General features: G+C 41.5%; 1 protein-coding gene across 1 annotated transcript in view; it reads left to right on the top strand.

Moving 5' to 3' along the window:
* cers5 (ceramide synthase 5) overlaps positions 1 to 22946 on the top strand; it is a 121972-nt gene extending 99026 nt beyond the window's left edge. Inside the window, 3 exon segments of the mRNA XM_073070845.1 lie at positions 10493 to 10649; positions 19631 to 19648; positions 19650 to 22946. Of these exon segments, the coding sequence (XP_072926946.1) occupies positions 10493 to 10649; positions 19631 to 19648; positions 19650 to 19793 (319 nt within the window). The 3' untranslated portion in view covers positions 19794 to 22946.
* Positions 22947 to 23364: the final 418 nt, after the last annotated feature.

Raw genomic sequence — 23364 nt, 5'->3', positions numbered from 1 at the left:
AAAATAATATGAGCATTAAGTCTTTGGAATACTTTGAAAATCTTCTTTCCTTTAATCGGATGGTTTAATCCATTAGTATTCCAAGACACAAAGTTAATGGTTTGAGCCATGTTTCTAAAGTCATCCCTTTGGTATATAAAGGGTTAACCATGTTATAAACTCATGCACCCGGAAGAGGAACAAAAATAAAGAGCGGACCCGGAAGTGACGACATCGTAGACATATTTGTAGTTCAAGAACAGCCCAAGTAAAAAAACTAAAACAAATTGATAAGAGAAAAATTAAAAAGGAAAACAGACCAACCCCCACCCCCACATGAAAAAGAAAAAAAGCCAAAATATGGCTAGAAAAAAGAAAAAATGAGACTAACTCTACCCCCATATCAGCGGCAGACCACTCCGTGTTTAAAGGATATATATTAAAAAAACCACCCAAACTTTAAGAACTATGATCGCAGTACTAAAAACTACGCTTCTTAATATGCTGAGTTGTAAAGAAAAAGGGAATATAATCACTAAAAGTTTATAAATCGGGTTATAACCCAAACAAACCAAGAAGTATTTAAACTATGATAAGCGATGCATTATAGGAAGAAGACGAAAAAAGAAACAATAACGCCATCTTAAACTAAACCAATACTTTGCAAAAAACCATTATCTTGATATTAAACAAAAAATTCACTTCGAAAGGTTAAAAATATACCTTCAAGGGAACAAAAATAATAGACAAAAATATAGTATAGTAGTTAAAGTGTATAAGACAAAGCGATTAATATAACGAAAACACACTTTAACTTAAATATGAAGTATAGGATAAACCTACACCAATAACCAGAGACTAACCCTGGTTTAAGGAATCGAAAACCATCTTTCACGATCAGAATCACTCATTTAATGGAGAGTAGTAACTGTATCAGTAGGGAAGTTCTCCTCCAAATACTTTTTCGCTTCAAAGGTAGACAGAAATACTTTACGCGGAGCATTCGGGGGGGGGAGATCCTGAGCTTCGCTGGGTATAAGAGCGCAGGTTTTAGATTTTTCTCATAACATTCAGACATCAGAGGTTTAAAAAGCAGCCTTTTTTTCATAACTTCTGGGCTAAAATCATCCACCAAACGAAAGCAATAATCACGAAATTTAATCATCCCAGCCCTTCGAGCTTCACGAATGAGTTGTTCTTTGTCGTGTACGTAATGAAATCGGACGATTACCACCGGGGGCTTATCTGAAACCGTCGGTGAACGACTCCAAATTCTATGTGCTCGGTCAAGTAGCGGAGGGTTTTCTGGAAAAACCGACGGAAACGCATCTTTTAGAAATTGAGCAAAGTATTTCGAAGGATCGCCTTTTTCTATGCCGTCTGGGAGACCAAGTATGCGTAGGTTCTGTCTTCTGGACCGATTCTCCAAATCGACACTCTTGGCTTTAAGTGTCTCCACCAGTTTAATGGTCGAAATTAAATCCTGTTGCAATTTTTCAATTGTCAAATCTCGTTTCCGCGCTTCATGTTGCAAAGACGCGATAAGCGCTTGCTGCTGGTTAATTACTGAATCCGTCTTAACCATATAATCTTGAAAAGCCTTTATATCTCGTTGAAAAGCCTGATGTTGTTCCTCAAATTTTTTATCCAAAAGCTCCATAAGCAGTTCATAAGTTAACTCAGTGCGTTGCGGTTGAGCTGGCTTCTTTCCATTACCGTTCGGGTTTCGCCCCGGTTCTCGTCCTTTGGATCTAAGAGCCATTTCTGTTTGCATATCTTCCAAAATTCACAATAAAATCTTAACAATAAGCCCGAGAAAGTAGCAAAAATCTTTTGGTGTAGGTAACAATAAGTTGAATAAGGGTGATCAAAGGTTAAAAAAAGTCAAGGTTATGGAGCGGATCTGAAACAGTACTCACTCCATGAGCGTCTCCCGCTGACTCATAGATGTATTCCTGTGGGTTTTTTTTTCCCTTTTTGTTTGGCTCTGACCTCGGACAGTGATAAACCTGTGGAATTTTCTGTTCCTGAGAGCTGTGGACACAGTCTTTGGGTGCACCTGGAGTACTGTGTGCAGTTCTGGTCTACATACTTGAGGAAGGATATACTGGCTTTGGGGGCAGTGCAGAGGAGGTTCACCAGGTTGATTCCAGGGATGAAGGGGTTAACCTAAGAGGAGAGATTGAGTCGTCTGGGACTATACTTTCTGGAATTCAGAAGAATGAGAGGGGATCTTATAGAAACATACAAAATTTTGAAAGGGATAGATAAGATAGAAGTAGGTAAGTTGTTTCCATTGGTTGGTGAGACTAGAACAAGGGGACATTGCCTCAAGATTCAGGGGAGAAGATTTAGGACGGAGATGAGGAGAAACTGTTTTTCCCAGAGAGTGGTGAATCTGTGGAATTCTCTGCCCAGGGAAGCAGTTGAGGCTTCTTCACTAAATATATTTAAGATACAGTTAGATAGATTTTTACATAGTAGGGGAATTAAGGGTTATGGGGTAAAGGCAGGTAGATGGAGCTGAGTTTACGGACAGTTCAGCCATGATCTTATTGAATGGCGGGACAGGTTTGATGGGCCGGATGGCCTACTCCTGCTCATATATCTTGTGTTCTTATGGAAATGTCAGGTTTGACTAACAATTGAATTTTTGAGGAAGTAACCAAAAGGGTTGATAATGGTAGTGCATTTGATGTGATCATTATGGATTTTAGCAAAGCCTTTCAAAGTCCTACATAACAGGGTAATCAAAAAAATTTAAAAGCCCATGAGATCTGAGGGAGAGTGGCAAATTGGATCCAAAAACTGGCTTAGAGGCAGGAAACAAAGGGTGATGGTTAATTGGTGATTTAATGACATGAAGGCTGTGCTAGTGGAATCCTTCTGGGTTCTGTACTTGGTTCCTTGTATTTTTGTAGTTAGTATTGTAGGAGGCATGATGGGGTAGTCTGCAGATGCAAAATTCGGCTTTGTGGTTGACAGTGAGGAAGAAGGCTTTAACTGCAGGAAAATGGGCAGAAACATGGAAAATAGTTTTCAATCTAGAGAAGTGGGAGGTTATGCAGTTGAGGAGGTGCAATGTTTCAAGAGAATGGACAGTAAATGGGAGAGTATTGGGTGTTGGAATGAAGGATCATTTGCAATGTATGTGCCCAGATCCTTGCTCTACTAATTTGCCCTGCTGCCCTGGTTTAAAAGGCATACAGGATGCCTTCCTTCATCAGTCAAGGCACAGTGTATGAGCAAGATGGCCGTGCTAGAACAGTAAACAATACTAGTCTAGCTATTGGTCTGGTACTGTGCACAGTTCAGTCCACACAATAGGAAAGATAGCACTGAAATTGGAGAAGGTGTGGAGGTTTACAAGGTTGTTACTGGGACTGCAAAGTTGAAGCTAGGGGGAAAGGTTGTAGAGTCTAGGATTGTTTTGTATATTTGTCTTTTATTGCCCAAAATCAGAATCGGGTTTATTATCACTGGCATGTGTTGTGAAATTTGTTAACTTAGCAGCAGTAGTTCAATGCAATTCATAATATAAAAGAAAAAATAAGTCAATTACAGTATGTATATTGAATAGATTAAAAATCATGCAAGGTCAGAAATTATATATATTTAAAAAGTTGACATGAATGGAAAAGCCTGCAAAAAGTAGTGAATATGACCCTGTCCATCATGGGTAAAGTTCTCCCCACCATTGACCTCATCTATATGGAACACTGTTGTTGGAAAGCAGCATCCATCATCAAGGGCCCTCACCACCCAGGTTATGCTCTCTTCTTGCTGCTGCCATCAGGAAGGTGGTACAGACCCACACCACCAGGTTCAGGAACAGTCATTACCCCTCAACCTCTTGAACCAGAGGGCATAACTTCACTTGAAATGTTCCCATAACCAATGGACTCACTTTCAAAGACCCTTCAACTCGTGTTCTCAATATTTATTATTATTAATTTTTTGTATTTGTAGTTTTTTAACATTGGTTATTGTCTGTCCTGTTGGGTGTGGTCTTCATTGATTCTATTGTGTTCTTATGATTGCCCACAAGGAGAATGTATCTTGGAGGAGTATATGTATGATACATACATGTATGATGTATGTACTTTGATAATAAATTTACTTTGAACATTGGATGTGTGCATCGCCAACAAGACCAATATTTATTCCCCTTGAAAAGTGGGTGTGAGCTCCTGTCTGAACCACTCCAGGGTTGGTTTTCTGGGGGGAGAAAAAGGAAGCTGAGCAAGACCTAATTTAAAGTATTTAAAGTCTGTAAGATTACAAGATCCTTCCTATTTGTTTTACTTGGCAGAGCAGGTTAAGGACCAGGGGCACGAGTTTAAAGAAGTTTGTAGAAAGATTAGAGGGTAGATGGAGTAAAAGCTATACCAGTGAATGGCAAGGATCTGATCCTTGCTGCTTGAAAGGGTGGAGGTAGAAATCTCTCCCACATTTAAACAGGACTTGAGGAATTGTGACTGCAGGATAGAGGGTGTGGTGAAGGTGAAATTTTTGCTCCCAATATAAGTGTGTTGCATGTTCTCTCTGATCTTTTCTTACGATTAGAGGGGATCAGATGATCTCAGTAAGTGGCGTAGCAAACTTGGAACAGTGTAAACTACTCCCGGTTTCTTGTCACTCTGAACTGTTTTGAGGGTTGTAGTACTGTGTGAGTAAAAAGATCTTGGTGTTGACAGTCAGGACAGCTGCTTTGCAGATTAACATTGGTCATGTTTTCTCCCCGCCAAATGTGACATTAATTTTATTTCCTTGGAATATATTCCTTTTTAAGCCCAGGGTTTACTCTCACTTCTAAATGCATTTGTCGTCTGTAAGGGGATTAAAGTGCCAGTATGTTCAACAATGTAAAGCAAAATGTGAGTTACTTGTAGGTTTACACAAGGCAATTACTCCTGTACCCCCTGTTATGTGGTGACTTTTTGTGTAACCATATTTGCATGTATTTGGTGATAGTGTAACTCAAGTGAATACTCATTGCTGGGTGAGAACTGCTAAACAAGCTGTCTGCTGGTCAGATCTGGCCTCTGACTTTCTAGAGATAAATTTGCTAGATTATTTCAGCAGCAAATCGTGCCCTGCAGTGCACGCATGTGTGGGGGGGGGGGGGGGAAGCTGCGGGGTTGCATAAACAGTATGTAGTATTATGTTGTACATAACTTGAATACTTGTATAATATGGCTTCTTTATCTCAGCTAGCAAATTCCAATTACTCTTTCCAAGAAAGTAAGAATCCTATTTACCATGTTTCCTTATGATGGTGAAGGAAGCTATTCAGCACAAAGTCTAAGTAGGCTCCTAAATTTGCCCTCCTGTTTTTAATGGTCTTTGTGTTCCTGTTGGGTGATTATATGGAGATCATTCCACGAAGCAAATTACCAAGTATTTTACCCTCTCTTCTCCCCCCCCCCATTCATTCCCAGTCTGAAGTAGAATTAGTGGCATTATTGCATATATGTTGGCCTGCTATTCCAGTCTTGTTTAGGTACTAACACAAGTACAGATTCAGGAAGGCTGTGCAGAACATATTTTCCACAGTGAAGTGTGTGCAAATCTCTACCAGTCTTTAAAGGTTGATGGTCACTGCTATCCTGTTTTGGAGCAGCAAGTCCCCACCAGCTTCCCAATGTCTTTTTATTGCTGCTGTACCACCTCCACCTCCCCATAGCCTTTCCTCTTCCTGTTTTGACTCATTAGTGCCTTTTAAAGGGGCATTGCTACATTCTGTATGTCCAATTGGTTCAAGCATTGTCAAAGTCAATTTGGACTATGAACCTATTCAGCCCTTGATCAGGGGGAAATGTTTTGTTATGAGTAACATTTTTCACAAAAATAAATCAGGAACCATTGTGGCTTGAGGTTTGATGTCTGGGTGCAGATGAGGAGATCTAAAGGCCAAATAACTGAGCTGAATCTAGAATATCAAATTTGTGCGTCCTGTGTATTGTAAGCCCACAAGAAACAGGATGGGCAATTCAGCCCCTTGAGCCGCCTCCTGCCAATAGAACATAGAAAACCTACGGCACAATGCTGTGCTGACATGTACTTACTTTAGAAATTACCTAGGGTTACCCATAGCCCTGTATTTTTTCTAAGCTCCATGTACCTATCCAGGAGTCTCTTAAAAGACCCTATTGTATCCACCTCCACCGCCGTCGCTGGCAGCCCATTCCACGTACTCCCCACTCTCTGCATTTAAAAAAAAACTTACCCCTGACATCTCCTCTGTACCTACTTCCAAGCACCTTAAAACTGTGTCCTCTTGTGGGAACCATTTCAGTCCTGGGGGGAAAAGCCTCTGACTATCCACACGATCAATGCCTCTCATTATCTTGTACACCTCTATCAGGTCACCTCTCGTCCTCCGTTGCTCCAAGGAGAAAAGGCCAAGTTCACTCAACCTATTCTCATAAGGTATGCTCCCCAATCCAGGCAACATCCTTGTAAATCTCCTCTGCACCCTTTCTATAGTTTCCACATCCTTCCTGTAGTGAGGTGACCAGAACTGAGCATAGTACTCCAAGTGGGGTCTGACCAGGGTCCGATATAGCTGCATGGGATGTACCATTGCCAGATATCAGAGGTGGCTGACATAAAGTCCTACCAATGGTTGGAAATGGCAGGGCTGAGGGACAGCACAGAGATGCTGCTCATGGCTGCACAAGAACAGGCACTAAGCACAAAAGCGACAAAACCCAAGATGCAGACCGCAAGGAATCTGCTGAAACCATCCAGCACATAGTAGCAGGCTGCAAGATATAGGCAGGGACGGCATAGACTGAACAGCACAACCAAGTTGCAGGAATTGTGTACAGGAACATCTGCGCTGAGTATGCATTCGAAACTCCCAAGTCCAAATGGGAAACACCTGAGAAGGTAGTGGAGAATGACAGAGCTAAGATCCTGTGGGACTTCCCAATACAGACTGATAAGCAGGTACCGGCCAACCAGCCAGACAGAGTAATACTGGGCAAGGAGCAGAAGAAAGCAATAGTAATAGATGTGGCAATCCAGAATGACAGTAATATCAGGGAAAAACAATGAGAAGCTGGAGAAATCCCAAGGCTTGAAAGAGCAGATAGAAAAGATATGGAAGGTTAAAGCCAGAGTAATCCTGGTGGTGATGGGAGCACTTGGGTGTTGTTCCCAGGAATTGTTTGAGCCATTCTCCCAGTCCAGGTGTCACAGCCCGGAGATCTTGATCCAGAAGAGCGCACTACTAGGAGCAGCAATTATAAAAATTGGGAACTTCTGACCAGTTACAGTGGAAACTGGTGTAAACACTGTTAATCCCCTCCCCCTGCCTTGGAGGATATAATTACAGTGTGATTGGTTTATGGAGAAAGTTTCCATTATTAATGTTGAGTCCCATATTAATAATGATGAAGTTCACCTTGAGCGCAGATGTAAGATTTTTAAACCTATAGCAAGTGCTGCAAGAAGCAATATCTTTGTCTAACTGCTCAAATTGCTTGACTTTGCCAAAATTCCGAAGTAACTCAGTGTCCTCAAATCTGACTTCTCTATAAAATGGATTGTTGTTACTGTCCTTGGTCTCACAGTAATTGGGTGATTTCTAATCTAAACATCTGTTTAATGAAAAAGTGCACCAGTGGGGTATATTGAATTGACTAAATCAGGCTTTTATTTTTTAAAAAAGTATTGCCTGGAACTATGAGACTATTCCTGGCTTTTTTTAATTTTGAGGATTGTATTTTAAGATTTTTGTCTGCTGCTCTTTTTGCAAATGGCAAACTGGTAACAGCTGAGCAATAAATTTCCACTTTTAGCAAGTCTGTTGCTGTGTTTCTCACAGTAGTTTAAAATACTACAGAGTCTGTTAAACTGAGGTGTAGTGCCTTCCTGTAAGGGAGAGTCAGGAAAATTAATGGGAATCCAGTGAATTTAATGTATATCCGGTTTGCATCCAAATGGAGGTAATTCTATAGAAACACAGGGCAGTGCAGCACAGGCACAGGCCCTGCAGCCCATGATATCAGTGCCAAACACAATGATGAATTAAACTAAGTTCATGTGCCTGTCTCAGTGCCTCTTGAACACCATTATTGTATCCGTTTCCACCACCACTGACAGAGCATTCCAGGCACCTACCACTCTGAATTTTAAAAACAAATTTGCCCCACACACCTTTTTAAACTTCCCCCTCTTACTTTAAAGCTGTGCCCTCTGGTTTCTGACACTTCTACCCTGAAAAAAGAGACCCTGACTGTATCTGTGCCTCTTTTAGTTTTTGTAAATTTTTCAGGTCTCCCCTTGACCTCTGACACCCCAAAGTAAACAAGCCAGGTCTGTGTATTAGCAGCAATACAGTGCAACTGTTAAGAAACACTGACCTATTTTAGAAAGGTGCTTGTGAAAATTAACCATGTTATTTGATTCTAGGCTTCATTCAGAATTTAAAGCTTTAAACTGGCATTTCTCCATGCATCTGTCTGTCCATAAAGGATTGGCGTTGGATCACGTGATTTTAAGTTCATTGATATGGGTGTGAAAACATACTGCCCACTGGTATTGTTTTGCATCTCTAAAAATAACTGTAACCTGCTCCAATTTCTTCGTGTTAACAAGTCAGAGGGTTGCAAGGAAAGAAATGACCAAGCAAATGGCATCTAACAATGGCTCCATTATTCCTTGCAATTAGAAGGGTGGGTGGGTGAAAGAATGCATGTGTATCTTTAGTTATTTCATTCATCAGTGTTTCATATTTCTGTGTCCCATGGTGATATGGCATGTAATGATGGGAGTCCCAAAGTTCATAAGTTGTAGATGTAGTGTAATTATAGTTCTAGTTTATCTGGCTTAGCAACTTGTGTTGTAAAAACAATCCACAGGTTGAGATTTAATTTTCCAAATATAGGAATTTTGGACTGTTTTTGAATATTTGTTTTGAATCTGAATCAGGTTTAATATAACCGGTATATGTCGTGAAATTTGTTAACTTTACAGCAGCAGTACAGTGCAATACATGATAAATATAGGGGGAAAACTGAATTACAGTAAGTATATACAGTATGCCTATTAAATAGTTAAATTAGTGCAAAAGGGTTTTTTTTAAAAGTAGTGATGGTAGTGTTCGTGGGTTCAGTGTCCATCTGGCAGAGCGGAAGAAGCTGTTTGCTGAATCGCTGAGTGTGTGCCTTCAGGCATCTGTACCTTTTCCTGATAGTAACAGTGAGAAGAGGACATGTCTTGGGTGATGGAGGTCCTTAATTACAGATGACACCTTCCTAAGGCACTGCTCCTTGAAGATGTCTTTGATACTACGGAGGCTAGTATCCATGATGGAGCTGACTAATTTTACAAGTTTCTGCAACTTCAATTTTGTGCAGTACCCCCCCCCCCCCACAATACCAAAGGGTGATACAGCCAGTCAGAATGCTTTCCACAGTGCATTTGTAGAAGTTTTCAAGTGTTTTTATTGATGAACCAAATCTCCTCAACACAATTTACCCAACCACAGCAACACTTTTGTAATGAAATTCTAATTATCTGGATAGTTTTGGTTTCACTGGGTTGGATGGGAAACATAGAAACATAGAAAATAGGTGAAGGAGTAGGCCATTCGGCCCTTCGAGCCTGCACCGCCATTCAGTATGATCATGGCTGATCATCCAACTCAGAACCCTGTACCTGCTTTCTCTCCATACCCCCTGATCCCTTTAGCCACAAGGGCCATATCTAACTTCCTCTTAAATATAGCCAATGAACCGGCCTCAACTGTTTCCTGTGGCAGAGAATTCCACAGATTCACTACTCTCTGTGTGAAGAAGTTTTTCCTCATCTCGGTCCTAAAAGGCTTCCCTTTATCCTTCAACTGTGACCCCTCGTTCTGGACTTCCCCAACATAGGAAATAATCTTCCTGCATCTAGCCTGTTGTTTTACAACTGGGAAGTTGTTTTAGGAGTCTGGTGGGATTTTCATCATAACCTGAATATGCCAATATTTTGGGTGAAGCTCTGTGATATCATGGTTTTTCCTAGAAAAGATTCCACTTTCAAAAGTGTACCCCAGAGAGGCTGCATTGCAGACAGCTGGTGAACTTTCATATGTGTCTCTGTGCTGCTCCCAGAACAGTATAACAGGTTTGCAGTGTAACCTGTAATCAGTTCTTTTTTCCTGATAAGAGGGTAGGAAGCTACATGGGAAACACAATAAGCTCCAATATATAGTTAAGTGAGGTGACCAATTTTCAGTGATACTGTTGGCCAGGACTCTAGCGAAGAACTCTGATGTTTTCCAGGAGATTTTTTTTTTTTGCAATTTGCCAAGGAGAGCAGATGGAGCTTTGCTTTAACTTCTGACAGCGTGGCATTCTGTCAATGCTACATGGCCCATAACCTTCTGACCTGGATGAGGGTGCAACTGAACAAGAGGGAAAACGTGTAGTATTTAAACATTAAAAAATATTACACACACACACACACAAACCTTGTCTGTTGGAAAATTGAATATTTTGTGTTATTTCATTTTCAGGATTTTAAATACAACACTTTTTGAAAGTTGGGAGATCATTGGGCCATACCCATCCTGGTGGGTCTTCAACATTCTGTTGCTGCTACTACAGGTTCTACACGCCATCTGGTCATATCTTATTATACGCATTGCATACAAAGCTGTCGTTAAGGGAAAGGTAATTTTAAACCTTTAACAGTAGAGTAAGTTTTTCTGTTCTTGGCTGAGATTTATCAGAAAATGCACAATTCCTGGCCATTAATTGCAGTTTCAACTTTACTTGTTAGGGTGAACTTTGGTGGTGAAGCTTAGAAGCAAGATTATATCCATTCCTTAGCTGGTCTTACAGAAACACTAATGACTATGGGACTGAGACTTCCATATTTCTAATTTGGGCGTGAGAGAGGGAAGTGGAATAAAATCTTTGTTTATTTTAAGGTTTGTAATTCTGAGGAAGTGTGCTATTGGATTTCCCATCTTTCAGATGCAGTGTTAAACAGAGGACTTTGTCAGTGCTGTCATGTAGCTGGGAAAGGTCCTACAGCCACAATTAGAAAACCTTTTTCATCCCATGTCCATGCTGACCTTTCTGCCCACATTCTATCATTCTATACCTTGCTTTGTAGTATCAAAGGTCTAATTTAATGTCAGAGAAATATATTCAATATACATCCTGAAATGCTTTCTCTTCACAACCATCTGCGAAAACAGAGAATGCCTCAAAGAATGAACGAGTTTAAACGTTAGAACCCTAAAGTTCCCGCCTCCGAACTCCCCCTTCTCACACATAAGTGGCAGCAAGCAACAATCCCCCCTCCCCCCATCGGCAAAAAAATGCATCGGCACCCGCCACCGAGCACTCAAGCGTGCAGCAAAGCAACAGTAAAAACACAGACTTACAGTACCCCAAAGACTTTGCATTTCACCCGGTATTCGACATACCACAGTCTCTCTCTCTCTCTCTTCCCAGTGAGAGGGAGACATAATACACAACTCGCTGGTTTATTATGTTAAAAGTCCCCCACATCACTTTTTTCAAGCTCTGTACCCAAAAAAAAAAAAAATTGGGGCACACAGCCGCAGATATTCTGACTCCCCTGATGGCACACGTGTCTCCAGTCGTGACACCGACCCTCAATCCACCCATCTCCAGAGCTCCGAGATCCTAGCCTTCCAAATCCGAGCCAGACTCTCAGGCTGAGTCCTTGGTGTGCTCAGCAACAACAGCTGGTTATGAAACCCTGAGAGCGGGTCCCATTCCCACAAAGACCCATAGTCAGCGTGTAACTCCAGGTCAGGGTCTTCAAAAGAACCCTGAAAGGGAAAAATAGAGATAATAAAGACGGAAACAGAGCTGTTTCCGAAGATGCAAGCAAAGGAGTCGCTGTTTAGCACCATCTGTCTCTGACTCTCTTAAACACAGCAACCATATCTGACTCCACCTCCTATCATTTATGTTTCATTAATCTTTTTGTTCTTCTGACAAACATTATTCTTGTATTCTTAACACCATTTGAAATGTGCCTCATTGTGTTCCATAATATTCCCAAACAATATTATTAACCATTTGAATTTTTCTGATATTTTGTTCTCGTCCCTTCAGAATGAGCTTTTCTTCAGTTCTGTTGTCCAATCTTCTTTGTGTCCTTTTCATTTATTTTGAAATGTATTATTAATATTGCCTGGATCCCTACTTGTATATCTGTGGTTCATTCCCTATTACTAAATTTGACGGCAAGTGCTCTCTCAGCAGGCTTTTGATGCAGTTAGGCATGAGGTTTGACCAATTAACCTTACATTAGCTGGAAAACACATTTTACTTTGATTTTTTTTTGGTATATACCCACTTTCAGGTAGTCTGTAGATGCCCCCCCCCCCCCCACTTACTGGGATTGATCTTGTCTTTTAAGCTGTGACACAGTGCTGCTTTGGGGGCAACCAATGAAAGGCACTAAATTCTCTTGCCAGCTATATTTGCATCCCATAAATGAATGAAAAGGATTGCCTGTCATTAAAACTGATAATAGGGTCAGTTACAGAGGGATTTCCTCTTTCTACCACCCCCCCCCATCCATTTGATTGCTGAATCCTAACAGCATCATATGTCCTCCTTTGTTACAGCTTGCTGGCATGTAATAAAGGCATTGTGGTTGATGCCCCATTAATTACTGCCCAGAGTCGGTAACCGTCAAAATCATCTGCCCAGAGTCGGTAACCGTCAAAATCATCTGCCCAGAGTCGGTAACCGTCAAAATCATCTGCCCAGAGTCGGTAACCGTCAAAATCTGCCCAGAGTCGGTAACCTCCAAGCTCGACTCAAGAATAGCTGTATGCTGAGTGAAAATGGTGCTCTTAAAAATTGATTGTAACTGTCCTGTAGCTTGACAAAGTCAGTTCATTTTCCATTGCAACTTCCACTTGCCACCTTTCACCTCTTTTTGTGCATTTTCTGAAGCCATTCATCATGAATTTGATTAAATCTGACCTGCAATGTTGAGACCCAATTAGTTTTCTAATTTTATTTAACCATTACAAACATTGGGTTAATGATATAATGCCCTCTGCATTTTGATACAATCTTGACCTTTAGCAGGAACATAAAATACTTGAAGCTACAGTACTCACTACTTTTTCAGGGGAGATGAGCAGGTATCTGGACAGGTCCCATGGATTTATGTAATTGCTCTGTCTTAAAGGTTCTGCCTTTGTTAAGTGTGCTTCACTGCCATTGGTTGTGAGCTATATTAGCATCTGTGTTTATGTATGAACAGGATATGGGGAGGGTAGAGAGTTGTAATCAGAAATATTTAAATAGGTTGATTCCTGACATGTTTGGCTTTTGGTGATGTGTACTATTGATCTATATTGTCCCATGTACTAAGATGCAGTGAAAAGGTGGGTAAATGTTCATACAAATCAAATTATTACACAGTGCTAAATCGATAGCAATACAGAGAAAAGTGTAAAAGCCACAGCAAAGGCCAGATAATCAATAAAGTGCACGATCATTACAAAGTAGATTGTGAGGCCAAGGGTCATCTTATCGTGCAAAAGATCCATTCAAGATTCTGGTATCGAGAAGCTGCCCTTGAGCCTGGTGGTATGTGTTTTAGTCTTTTGTATCTTCTGCCTGGTAGGAAAGGAAAGAATGTCTGGGGTGGATGGGTTCTTTGTGATGGCTGCTTTACCGAGGCAGCAAGAAGTATAGGCAGTCCATAGAGGGGAAGGCTGGTTACTTGCACGTTCTGTGACACAATCCTCTTTTGCTGTAATGAGATCCCTAGGGCGGTTGGGCAGGAGGCATTTCTCACTTCTACTTTTACCAAATAACATGCAGCACTCCTGAAGGGCATCAAGCAGCAGAGCACAAAGAGTACATACACAATGACTATTAACTGCTGCCACGCACTCACTCTCTGTTCCAACCGATATCAGTCTGCCAATTAAATGAACCTCTTTGTGGTTTACTGGCCTTCTGTGGGCTCAACTGCCTATTCTTTCCTCTTTTCCTTCTCCATTCCTGTCAGAAGAAATGATTAGAAGGGATTCCCTGCACTTGTTCTCTTGTAATTGAAAATCAAAGGCAGACATAAATGTTTAGTTTTGAATTTAAGCTGATTTGTCACTTTTAATTGCAATATTAAATATTCCAAGTTTTCCTCCACCTATAGGCACAGTAGGTGTAGACTGATGCCCATGGTAAATTAACTAGTGAACCACGGACACTGCTTTCTGACCCTGGGGCTGCAGCTGTACTTGGTGTTGTGTTTCTTCTGTGTATCTGTGTTACATGTACCTGCTTTAAATGATCCAACTGAGCAAGAATTTATTGACCAGCTTTTCTGTGGTGCAAGATTTGGTTTCATTTTGTTTCTGTCTCTTCTTTCCCTCCCTTGTGTTTTTTATTCTTTCTATCACTGTACACCGGGAAGTGGGACCTTTTGCTTGTAAGTGTTGCAACTGTTGGAGATAGTAGTCCAACACTCTGCCTGATTATTTCACTGCATGCCATCCTCCCTCTGCTTTTGCATGGTTGTGTAATTTCATTGAACTGCAGTCCCTTTCTGCTCTGCATAATGCAACCTGAAATAACAGCATGGCACCACCTGTAAGCGCAGGGGTTGCAACTAATGCCAGTAATTAACATTGCATTGCTTTCTCAGTTACCAGGAGTGAAATCGTACAGATATCCCAGGTCATTTTGTTTTTACAAACCATTCAATTTCCCCTTGTATGGCTTCAATATACTGCAAATATGGACACGAGCAACTTTCTCAGCCACTTTTTTTTAAAAGTAAATGAATAATTCTGCTGCTTTATGAATGATCGGGTTTGTTAGCGCTTCCACTGCTTGATGCTCCACTCACACTGGATGGCAAAGGTTCCGCTTCAGGCCTTGCTGTTTGGTGATCTCCAGTGTGAACAAAGGCTCAGAGAGCTGTTATATTTCAAGGTTTCGAAGTGCTCAGTTTGAAGGGTTGTGTTGAAGGCACTGTTACATGGTGGTTGTGTTGCTTGCTGGGAAAGCAGAAGCTGAACTCGTGACCTTGGGCACAATCGTCCACTCAACTGAGTCGACCAGTAAATACTGCCTATCAGAGCAGCTCGCCAAGTAGCTCTCCTGACACTCCCCCAGGCCCATCTACAGTCAAGTGGAGATGGAACACTCCCTACTTGCCTGGGCAAGTGTGACCCCCCAACACTTAAGAAGGCCAATGCCTTCTGGGATGGAGCAATCCATTTGATTGGTACCCCCATCCACCATCCCAAAGTTCTGCAGTAATGTTTCAGGTTGGTGACTTCTCAATTTTAGCTATTTTTGTGAAAGGCCATCGATGCAAAACATGAGCTCTGTTTCTCTTTGACACTGCCTGGCCTTTAGAGGATCTTAAGGTATTGAGAGTAATTACTCAACCCTCCACAATCTAGGAGCAAATTAGTTAGTGAAAACTTTAAAGTATGTAGTGTCCTTCATTCAGTTGTCAAATGAGCATCTTTACTACATAAAGGGGTGTGGTGGCAGGGCAGAGTTTGGAACATAAAAGGGCAATGAAACCATGGTAAGCAAAGCAGCTGAATGTCGTCCTCTAGCTGTGTCACTTGGTTTAAAATGTCAGTTTGGAGACTTAATAAAATGTCAAGGCAAATGACTGGTTAATGTCTAAATGAAGCCTTTCTACATATGTATTTAAATCCACATATCCCTTTTGTGTTTAATCCTCCCTCTGTTAATTTAACCTGTTGAATTAAAAAAAACACCTTTCTTCCCCACCCCCTGCCAATTAATCTCTTGAGGACAGAAAACCATTGAAACCCTGACACTTCCAAAGTGATGTAGGGTTTCATTTTAAAGCAATACACTCAAACTGCTAGAGAAACTCAGCATTTATGGAGGGAAATGAACAGTCGACATTTTGGCCAAGGCCCTTCAGCAGGATTGAGGATGCAGTTTCCAGCATCTGCAGTCTCTCTCATGCCAGGATTTTGTTTGACTTTGTTTTGGTATCTGAATGAGTTCATTCACACATAAATACGCCTTATCTTGTATCTGTTAACATTTGCTAACATGTAACTGGCTGCTTTGTTTTTAAAAATATTTTATCTTGACTGCAAGTACCAACATGCCAGTGTAAATATTACTGAGAAAGAGATGGAAGGAAAGTAGCCTTGTATGGCAATTTGCCGCCTTTGACAGGATTTGCTCCCCTGCCCACCTCCGTGTCCCCTGCTGCTTGGGCTGTCAGAAACAAACACTGATAATAAGAGGGAGGTGGTGATTCTTTCTCTGTCCACTATTAGGTAGGGCCTAGATTCTTTTATGCTCCTCACTGGACTGGTATAAGACCCCAAGAACTTGTCATGCTAGCTTGGAAAATTGGTCCATTCTGTTCAACCTTGCATACAGGGAGATCTGCATTTAACTTTTTAAATGAATTTTCCTGTAATGAATACAACTCCTTGTCTTAAAAGAAACAAGCTTCTGAAAGACAAATTGTTTCCCAGCTGTTGTCTAATGGGGCTGGTAAGTTACTCTCTTGTGCATCAGTTTTATCTCTTGCCCCTAAATAACTGTGCTTGGCATCTGCATCTTACAAACTTACTGGTCCAAAACAAGATAATAGATATGTGAGCCTTTTGACTAACATTTCCTTTACATAATTCCCTCTGCCATAATTTAAATCCACAGGTTCTTAGACTTGTGCAGACTCTCTACATTTAACCCAAGGTATTGAATTTTTTTGTGTATTGGGAGTAGCCCTTTCACAGTTACAACAACAGCATTCAGAAGTTGGCATGCTGTTTAGGCAAATTCTCTACTCGAGCTTTTTTTGTTTTCCCCCACCCCTGAGGAGTTGGGAATTCTGGCATTTCCACAAAGGATTCATTCCTTAGAAGTTAGAAGCGTGTGCTTTACGTTAGCCATCTTTTGGTGAGTTTTCCTGTTGCTTAATACCAGCAAACCAGAAGCATGTGCTCTGGGAGACAGGCCAACCAAGGGTGAGTTATAGATGTCACCAGGGAGGAGCCTGTTCCGCACATGTCCAATGCAGTTGAAACTAGTCACAGCAGCAGCCAACTGTGTGTGGCCTGGTCCAGAGTGCCACCTGCTGAATGATTTGGGAAGCACATGCTGGGAGTTTCTGCCTTGTGCTGTAGGCCAGCAGTGAATGAGGCTTCTGGGTTGCCACTTATTTGGCCTTCCTGTGCTTCATCTTTTAAAAGCCAACCAGATGACATGGCCTCAATCACTCAGATGCTGCTGGTGATCAAGTTTATTTTTTTAAAAGTGTAATTATTTGTGGTTTGTAGAACAGGCTTTTGTCTTCAACTGATTTATTTATTCATGGAGTTTTGATGGGTGTTGTTAGTGCTACAGGAACCCATTTGGCCCATCTCATTGTGCTGATCTTGTATAAGAGCAAAACCTAGTCAGTGCCATTCTCATTGCTCTGTTCACTTAGAGTCCTAAAAACTTTATTTTGTTTTAAAAATACTGACCCATTTCCTTTCTGAAAGTGGTTAGATTAGTTTCCATTAACTTTTTGGGCAGTGTTTTTTTTTATTATCAGGAATTTATGCAGTGAAAGAACCTGAAACAATAATTCTGTTTCTCTCTCCACAGATGCTGCCTGATCTACTGTTTCCAGCATCTTGTTTTTGTATTGGATTTCCAGCATCTGCAGTGTTTACTATTGATTTGCATGTGGTAGTGAATTAAAGAACACAGCTGCTTGTTGCATGGAAATGTTTTGGCCCCTTCAGCTCTTTTAGCTGATTGCTTTAAAAAAAAACTCTTATTGTTGTTGATCCTTCCACCAATGGAAACAGTTCCTTTCACTATCTAGAGCAGGGGTTCCCAACCTGGGGTCCACAGACCCCTCGGTTAATGGTAGGGGCCCGTGGCATTTAAAAGTTGGGAAATCCCTGGCTAGATTTTCTTTTGAACACTTATCAACTTGCCTCTCAAATTCCAGCTTCTCCAACCTAACACTCCCTCATTCTTTCTAAAGTGAGGTGAAAAACTGGACACAGTACTCAACTGTGCGGAACAGTACTCATCTTTCCTAGGGGGCTTGTCACAAAATCCTGTTCTACAGTTATAAAGCTTTGAATCCTGTGTTTGTTTTTCTTTTGTTTTGTTTAAGCTCTTTCTTAAACCATCCCAATTTCAAAAGATGAGTTGCATTTCAAATTGTCCAACTCAGTAATCGCTGAGCTAAGGAGCTTTTCATTGGGAAAGGTAAATGTAGCCACTCTGATTGTTCCAAGGGTTCTAGCAACTGTGGTTCAAGGTTTCAAGCACAAGTACACGCAAGCCTTCCAATGGTGAATATCCCGAGAATGAATAAAAAGGAGAATGTCGTGCCCTCTGCTCTTGTTTCTGTGAACGGATTGTGAGGGCACGATTTGCTTCGGTTTGTGACTAGTTTGCCTTTGTAGGAAGAAGGGTTAGAAGGAAAATGAGGCTAAAACAGAATAGAAATGGCTGTTGGAGACTGAGATCTTAATGTCAGGGGTAATTTCCATGTGGTGACCCAATGTGTGGCCTCTGAGACCCTCCGTATACTGCGGGGAGAAAGCTGTTCAAGCATCCTTTAAAGCATATATGTCAAACTCAAGGCCCGCGGGCCAAATCCGGTCCACGGTGGAATTATCTTCGGCCCGCGAGATAATATCTAATTACTATTAAAGCTGGCCCCAGTAATCGAAGCGCCTATGGCGTATGATATGGCTAATGCTGAGTTTATTCAGGTACCAGGTTTTCAGGGTTTTTAGTGTTTATTCGGCAGTCTTCTTCATAAGAAACGGAATTTGTAAAGTGAAACACTTTGTAGTTATAGCAGAGACTGAGACACATGAGAGCAGGCTGAAAAAACGGAGGCAACGAAAGCTGCATTTGCACGCGTCCGACTGATCCGGCCCGCATGAAGCTGCATTTTGCTCAATCCGGCCCGTGACCTAAAATGAGTTTGACACCCCTGCTTTAAAGGGTTCATGGGACCCTATTTTGCAATTCTTAACAACTAGGTTGGGCATCACACTCAGAGAGGGTGGATGATGAATCTGGGTTAATATTTCTTTTGAATTGTCATTGAGTCATGCAAGATGCAAACAGGCCATTCGGCCCACCAAGTCTGCACTGGCCATTAGGCACCTATTGTCATAATCCTATTTGATTCTTCTACCACACACTGGGAGCAAATATAGAGTGGCCAGCTAACCTAACAACCCATGCATCTCTGGGACGTGGGAGGAGACTGGAGCACCCAGGGGAAACCTATGTGGTCAAGGTGAATGAACAAACTCCACACAGGCAGCAGTGGTAGTTAGATGGGCTATGTTTGTGAAGCATTCTCAAAAGCTATGGTAGGGTGGAATTAGTGTGGGGGGGGGGGGGGGTCATGAAAACATCCAGGGTAATGTGTCCTCTTCCTTTGAGTTGGGAGTGACGGATGGGCCGAGTGCTGGGAATTGTCTATTGTGGAGACTTGGCCCAAGTCTCACACCACACCCTGTGAGTTTCCACATGCAGGTAACTGGCGCAGGGAATACTAGGACTTGGCTCAGATGCCAGTGGTGATTTTGTTGCCTGATTTTTCAGCATTGGAAGTGGCAGCAATGCAGGTAAACAGAATTTAAACTTTGTCTTCCATCCAGGTCTCCAAGGATGATCGCGAGTGACATTGAAAGCAGCTCTGATGATGAGGATTCCATGACTAATGGCACAAAACTCCACCACTACAGCCCTTGCAAAGGTGCCACCAATGCCAATGGAACCAATGGGCACCTAACCACTGGAACATGGATGGGAGACCATTAGATGGTGTCCTCATGGACTACGTAATGTGGGTTAAGTGCAGAAAGGACGACTGTAATGGAAAACTACCCCGCACTGGACAGTTTTTAAAAATGATAAATAATGAACTGTGTGTTGCTGCATGGTATCTGAGCCTACCTGCCTGCTCAGTAATGTACACCTGCAAACCGCCCAGGCATTCTGATTTATTTTCTCTCTGTTTGTGCTTTAGCAATGTGAGAAATTGAAGTGCAGCTTTAGATGAGGAGGATGGAGCCACACTGTGGATTCTGTTGTCCCATTCTCCCATCTTCCCTCTCCCCATTTAACCACCTGCACTGCTTTAAATGGGCTTTGTGCAATTTGTCGAATTGCTAAAGGTGGAGTTTACATTTCAGGCTGGTGTTGTTGTTGTGTTACATATTTTGTAATTATTTTTTTTTGGGGGGGGGGTTGGATTGTTGGAATTGAGGCACGTGAGTGAAGCCGAAGACCCTGGGATTGAACTGTGGGGATTGTGTGATCAGTTTCAGTTGATGGGTGTTCAGTTAAGTGGCGTGGGAATGCAGGGAACTTGGGGAACAATGGCATCAGTGCCTGAATTCTTCCCATCCCTGGCATGGGTATTTTTATATAAAGGAACTGAATAGTTTGCTAAATCCAAAGAATCAGGAGGAGAATGGCTCAGGGGTCCGAATTGTCATTTTTGTGATGTCATTCCACTGTTGACTAAATGTTGAAACAGGTTTTGTGTGTGTGTATGTGTGTCTGTCGGGGAGGTAAAATGGAATCCCTTTGGAATTTCCTTTTGGGTATCTATATGGGGTGGTCAGTTATCCATTAAACTGAGTTTTTTTTTATTTTAAAAGGGAGCATGTTGGAAAGTGTTTGTCTACTACTTGTGTTGCTGAATCCCTGGGGTTGAAACTTCTCCAGATTTCACTGCAATAACAGTTAAATATGTCTATAGGGGATTGTTTTCAGGAAGAATTTGCATGGAACTGTTCCAAAATGGTTTGTTTACAAGTTGCAGAGTTTAATCTTTTTTCAAAAAAAGGGCACTCCAGCTGTGTCAACTACTTTCTACAAAGGAAACAGTGGTCTTTTTAACCAATAAAATTGTCAGATGCTGAAGCTGTCTAGAGGTTATGTGATTACATTATATATCACAACTAACAGTCTTGAATTTTTCCCCCTGTAAAATTTTAAATAGGGATATTGGTGTCTTTTATGTATGGTAAATAATTCCACAAATGGCATTGTTGGGCTGGAGCCAGGAGAATGAGAGTGTTCTAATGTTTGCAAGCTCCTGCCGTTAAAGGCAACTATAAAACAATAGCTTCAGCTAACAGCTTTGGAAATCCTCTTTAGTCCACTCCTGTACTTTCTCCCACCATTCATTTTGCCACAACCTACTGCTCAGATGCCCGGCTGAACTCAGACTGATTGATGGTTGGCTGGTGGATTGAATTGCTATCCTGGTGCTGTGTCACTCTTCACCAATCTAAGAGTTGGGTAATCCAAATTAAATTGGCCCTGAATTGAATTAGGACTGAAGTCTAGCAAAAACTAGGCATCTATCCAAAGATATTTTTTGGTTTGTTTTTTTTGGCCAACTCTTGTTCGTAGCTGGACTATCCCATTCACCCACAGCTACAGTCCACACCACATTGGGTGCCCATGAAGAGTGGAACCTTGATGCGAAAGCCTGCCTGTTTTGAAAGGCTCTGAGTGTGCCACAATGGTAGCTGTGGATGGTAGTGCTGTGTCTGGGTGTGGTGCACCAAGCCTGCTCATCCTGCATAGCCTTAACTCCTGACAGTAATCACTGCTGCTACCTGTTCTAGAGCCTTGGATTGTAAAACTGCAGATCCCCTTTAACACTCTGAAAAGTTTCCTGTGTAGGCACAAGAGCCAAAATAGTCAAATCAATGATGTGGGTTAAAATGGTGAGCTGACCTGATCAAGATTTATTTTGGAACAGTTTCTGCAGTGAGTTTGTTGTGGGGAGGCTGTTGGTCAGCTAGAGTGCTTTCTGTTTTGGATGTGAACTGATTTTTGTTGTTGTTTTTCTGCAATTTGAACTCAATAGAAAAGACCTTAATGTGGAATGACCTGAAAGGTGACAGTTTGGACTCTTTTGAAGGACTTTCTGTAGCAAAACAAAACAAGTGATTGGTTACATGGCAGTAAGTTTTCTGCTGTTTGACCCACAATACAACTGTTGGAATCTGTCCAAAATCCTTTCAATGTAGTGTTCTTGCTGGCTGATTTGCAGAGTGTCTTGGGAGATGCCTTGAAACCATGTAATCCTTGGTCAGAGCCTGAACTGACCATTGTTTTTTCTTACTTGCATTTTTTTGTTGAGACAGAACTTTAATATTTAGTGTGTTCAGGACAAAACTGTTTGAAGTCAATTGTATAATCCAGCATTGTAAACTACAGGATTGCTTTGTTTTTTTTGTTTAGCAGTCACATTCATGAGCATCACAATGATTTTTTAAAATTTTAATCTTCATTATGGGGTACAACATGAATGTTTTAAAATTGCTATTCCACAGTTGCCCTGCCCTTTCAGACTTGTGGAGGAAGCTGTGCTGAGCCCATAGCATCTCACTCTGGGTGTTTGTGTAGCAAATTTTGTCTTGAACTGTTGAGTAATAATGATGGGCCACCTCATGATTTGTTTAATGGAGAGATGGGAGGAATTCACGAAATTGCAGTTGAGAGCATTTGAATTCTGTAATGTAAAGCTTGATGTGAGCATACTACATTTTCACTAGTGAAGGTAACATCGCCGCCCACTCTGGATCAGTTCAGAGTCACAAGAGTCTAGAAAAATTGGGTTGCAGCAGGTCACCACGTTTGAATCTTTCAGAGGGAATGTTACTGTGTGCAGAAGTGTGTATGTGTAAAGTACTCCAATTACTTGCCTTCAAGGTAATATGATATCCATACAGAAGCAGTCTTGCACTGTCAGGTTTTTGTGTACAGCACACCCAAGGAGAGTTTTTGATCCCTGGGTAATTCTGAGGCTTTCTACTTTGCCTTTCTAATGCTGAGCTCTTAACCCAATCCATCAGGCAGGCTGGCTGGTGCTGACTAGACACAACGAAGATTCTCTGAAGCAAGAGGGAGCTTTAACTTTGTAAGCTGGCATTTGGGGGGGGGGGGGGGGGGAGAGAGAGAGAAATTGTATTTCCACCACCTCTCAAACATGGCATGCCTCAGAAGTGCATGTGTGTGAGTTCTCTGATAAAGGCAAATGAAGTTGTTTATTGCTGCACATGACTAATCAAATATTGAGAATGTTTGAAATTTTAGAGGAACAATGAATTACTGTGTATATTCTACAAGTTTTCCTCACTACCTTTTTGACTATGACACCCTTTTAACTATTGAGATTGTATGAATGCTTCACTTTTGTTATCCTATTCTAGTTGAATATCATGTCTTCCTCTACTGATCAGCTCAGCCAGGCTGGGTTTCCTTTTGGCTTCTCTTTAGCTTGTGGAAGTGGTGGAGGGGTTATAATGGAAACCTATACCTATGTTTATTATACGAAGTGGACATTGCTCCAGGAATTCGATCCAGC

This window comes from Hemitrygon akajei, chromosome 18 (assembly GCF_048418815.1).
Source record: "Hemitrygon akajei chromosome 18, sHemAka1.3, whole genome shotgun sequence".
NCBI classification, from domain to species: Eukaryota; Metazoa; Chordata; class Chondrichthyes; order Myliobatiformes; family Dasyatidae; genus Hemitrygon; species Hemitrygon akajei.
This window is presented reverse-complemented; position numbering and strand designations above follow the sequence as displayed.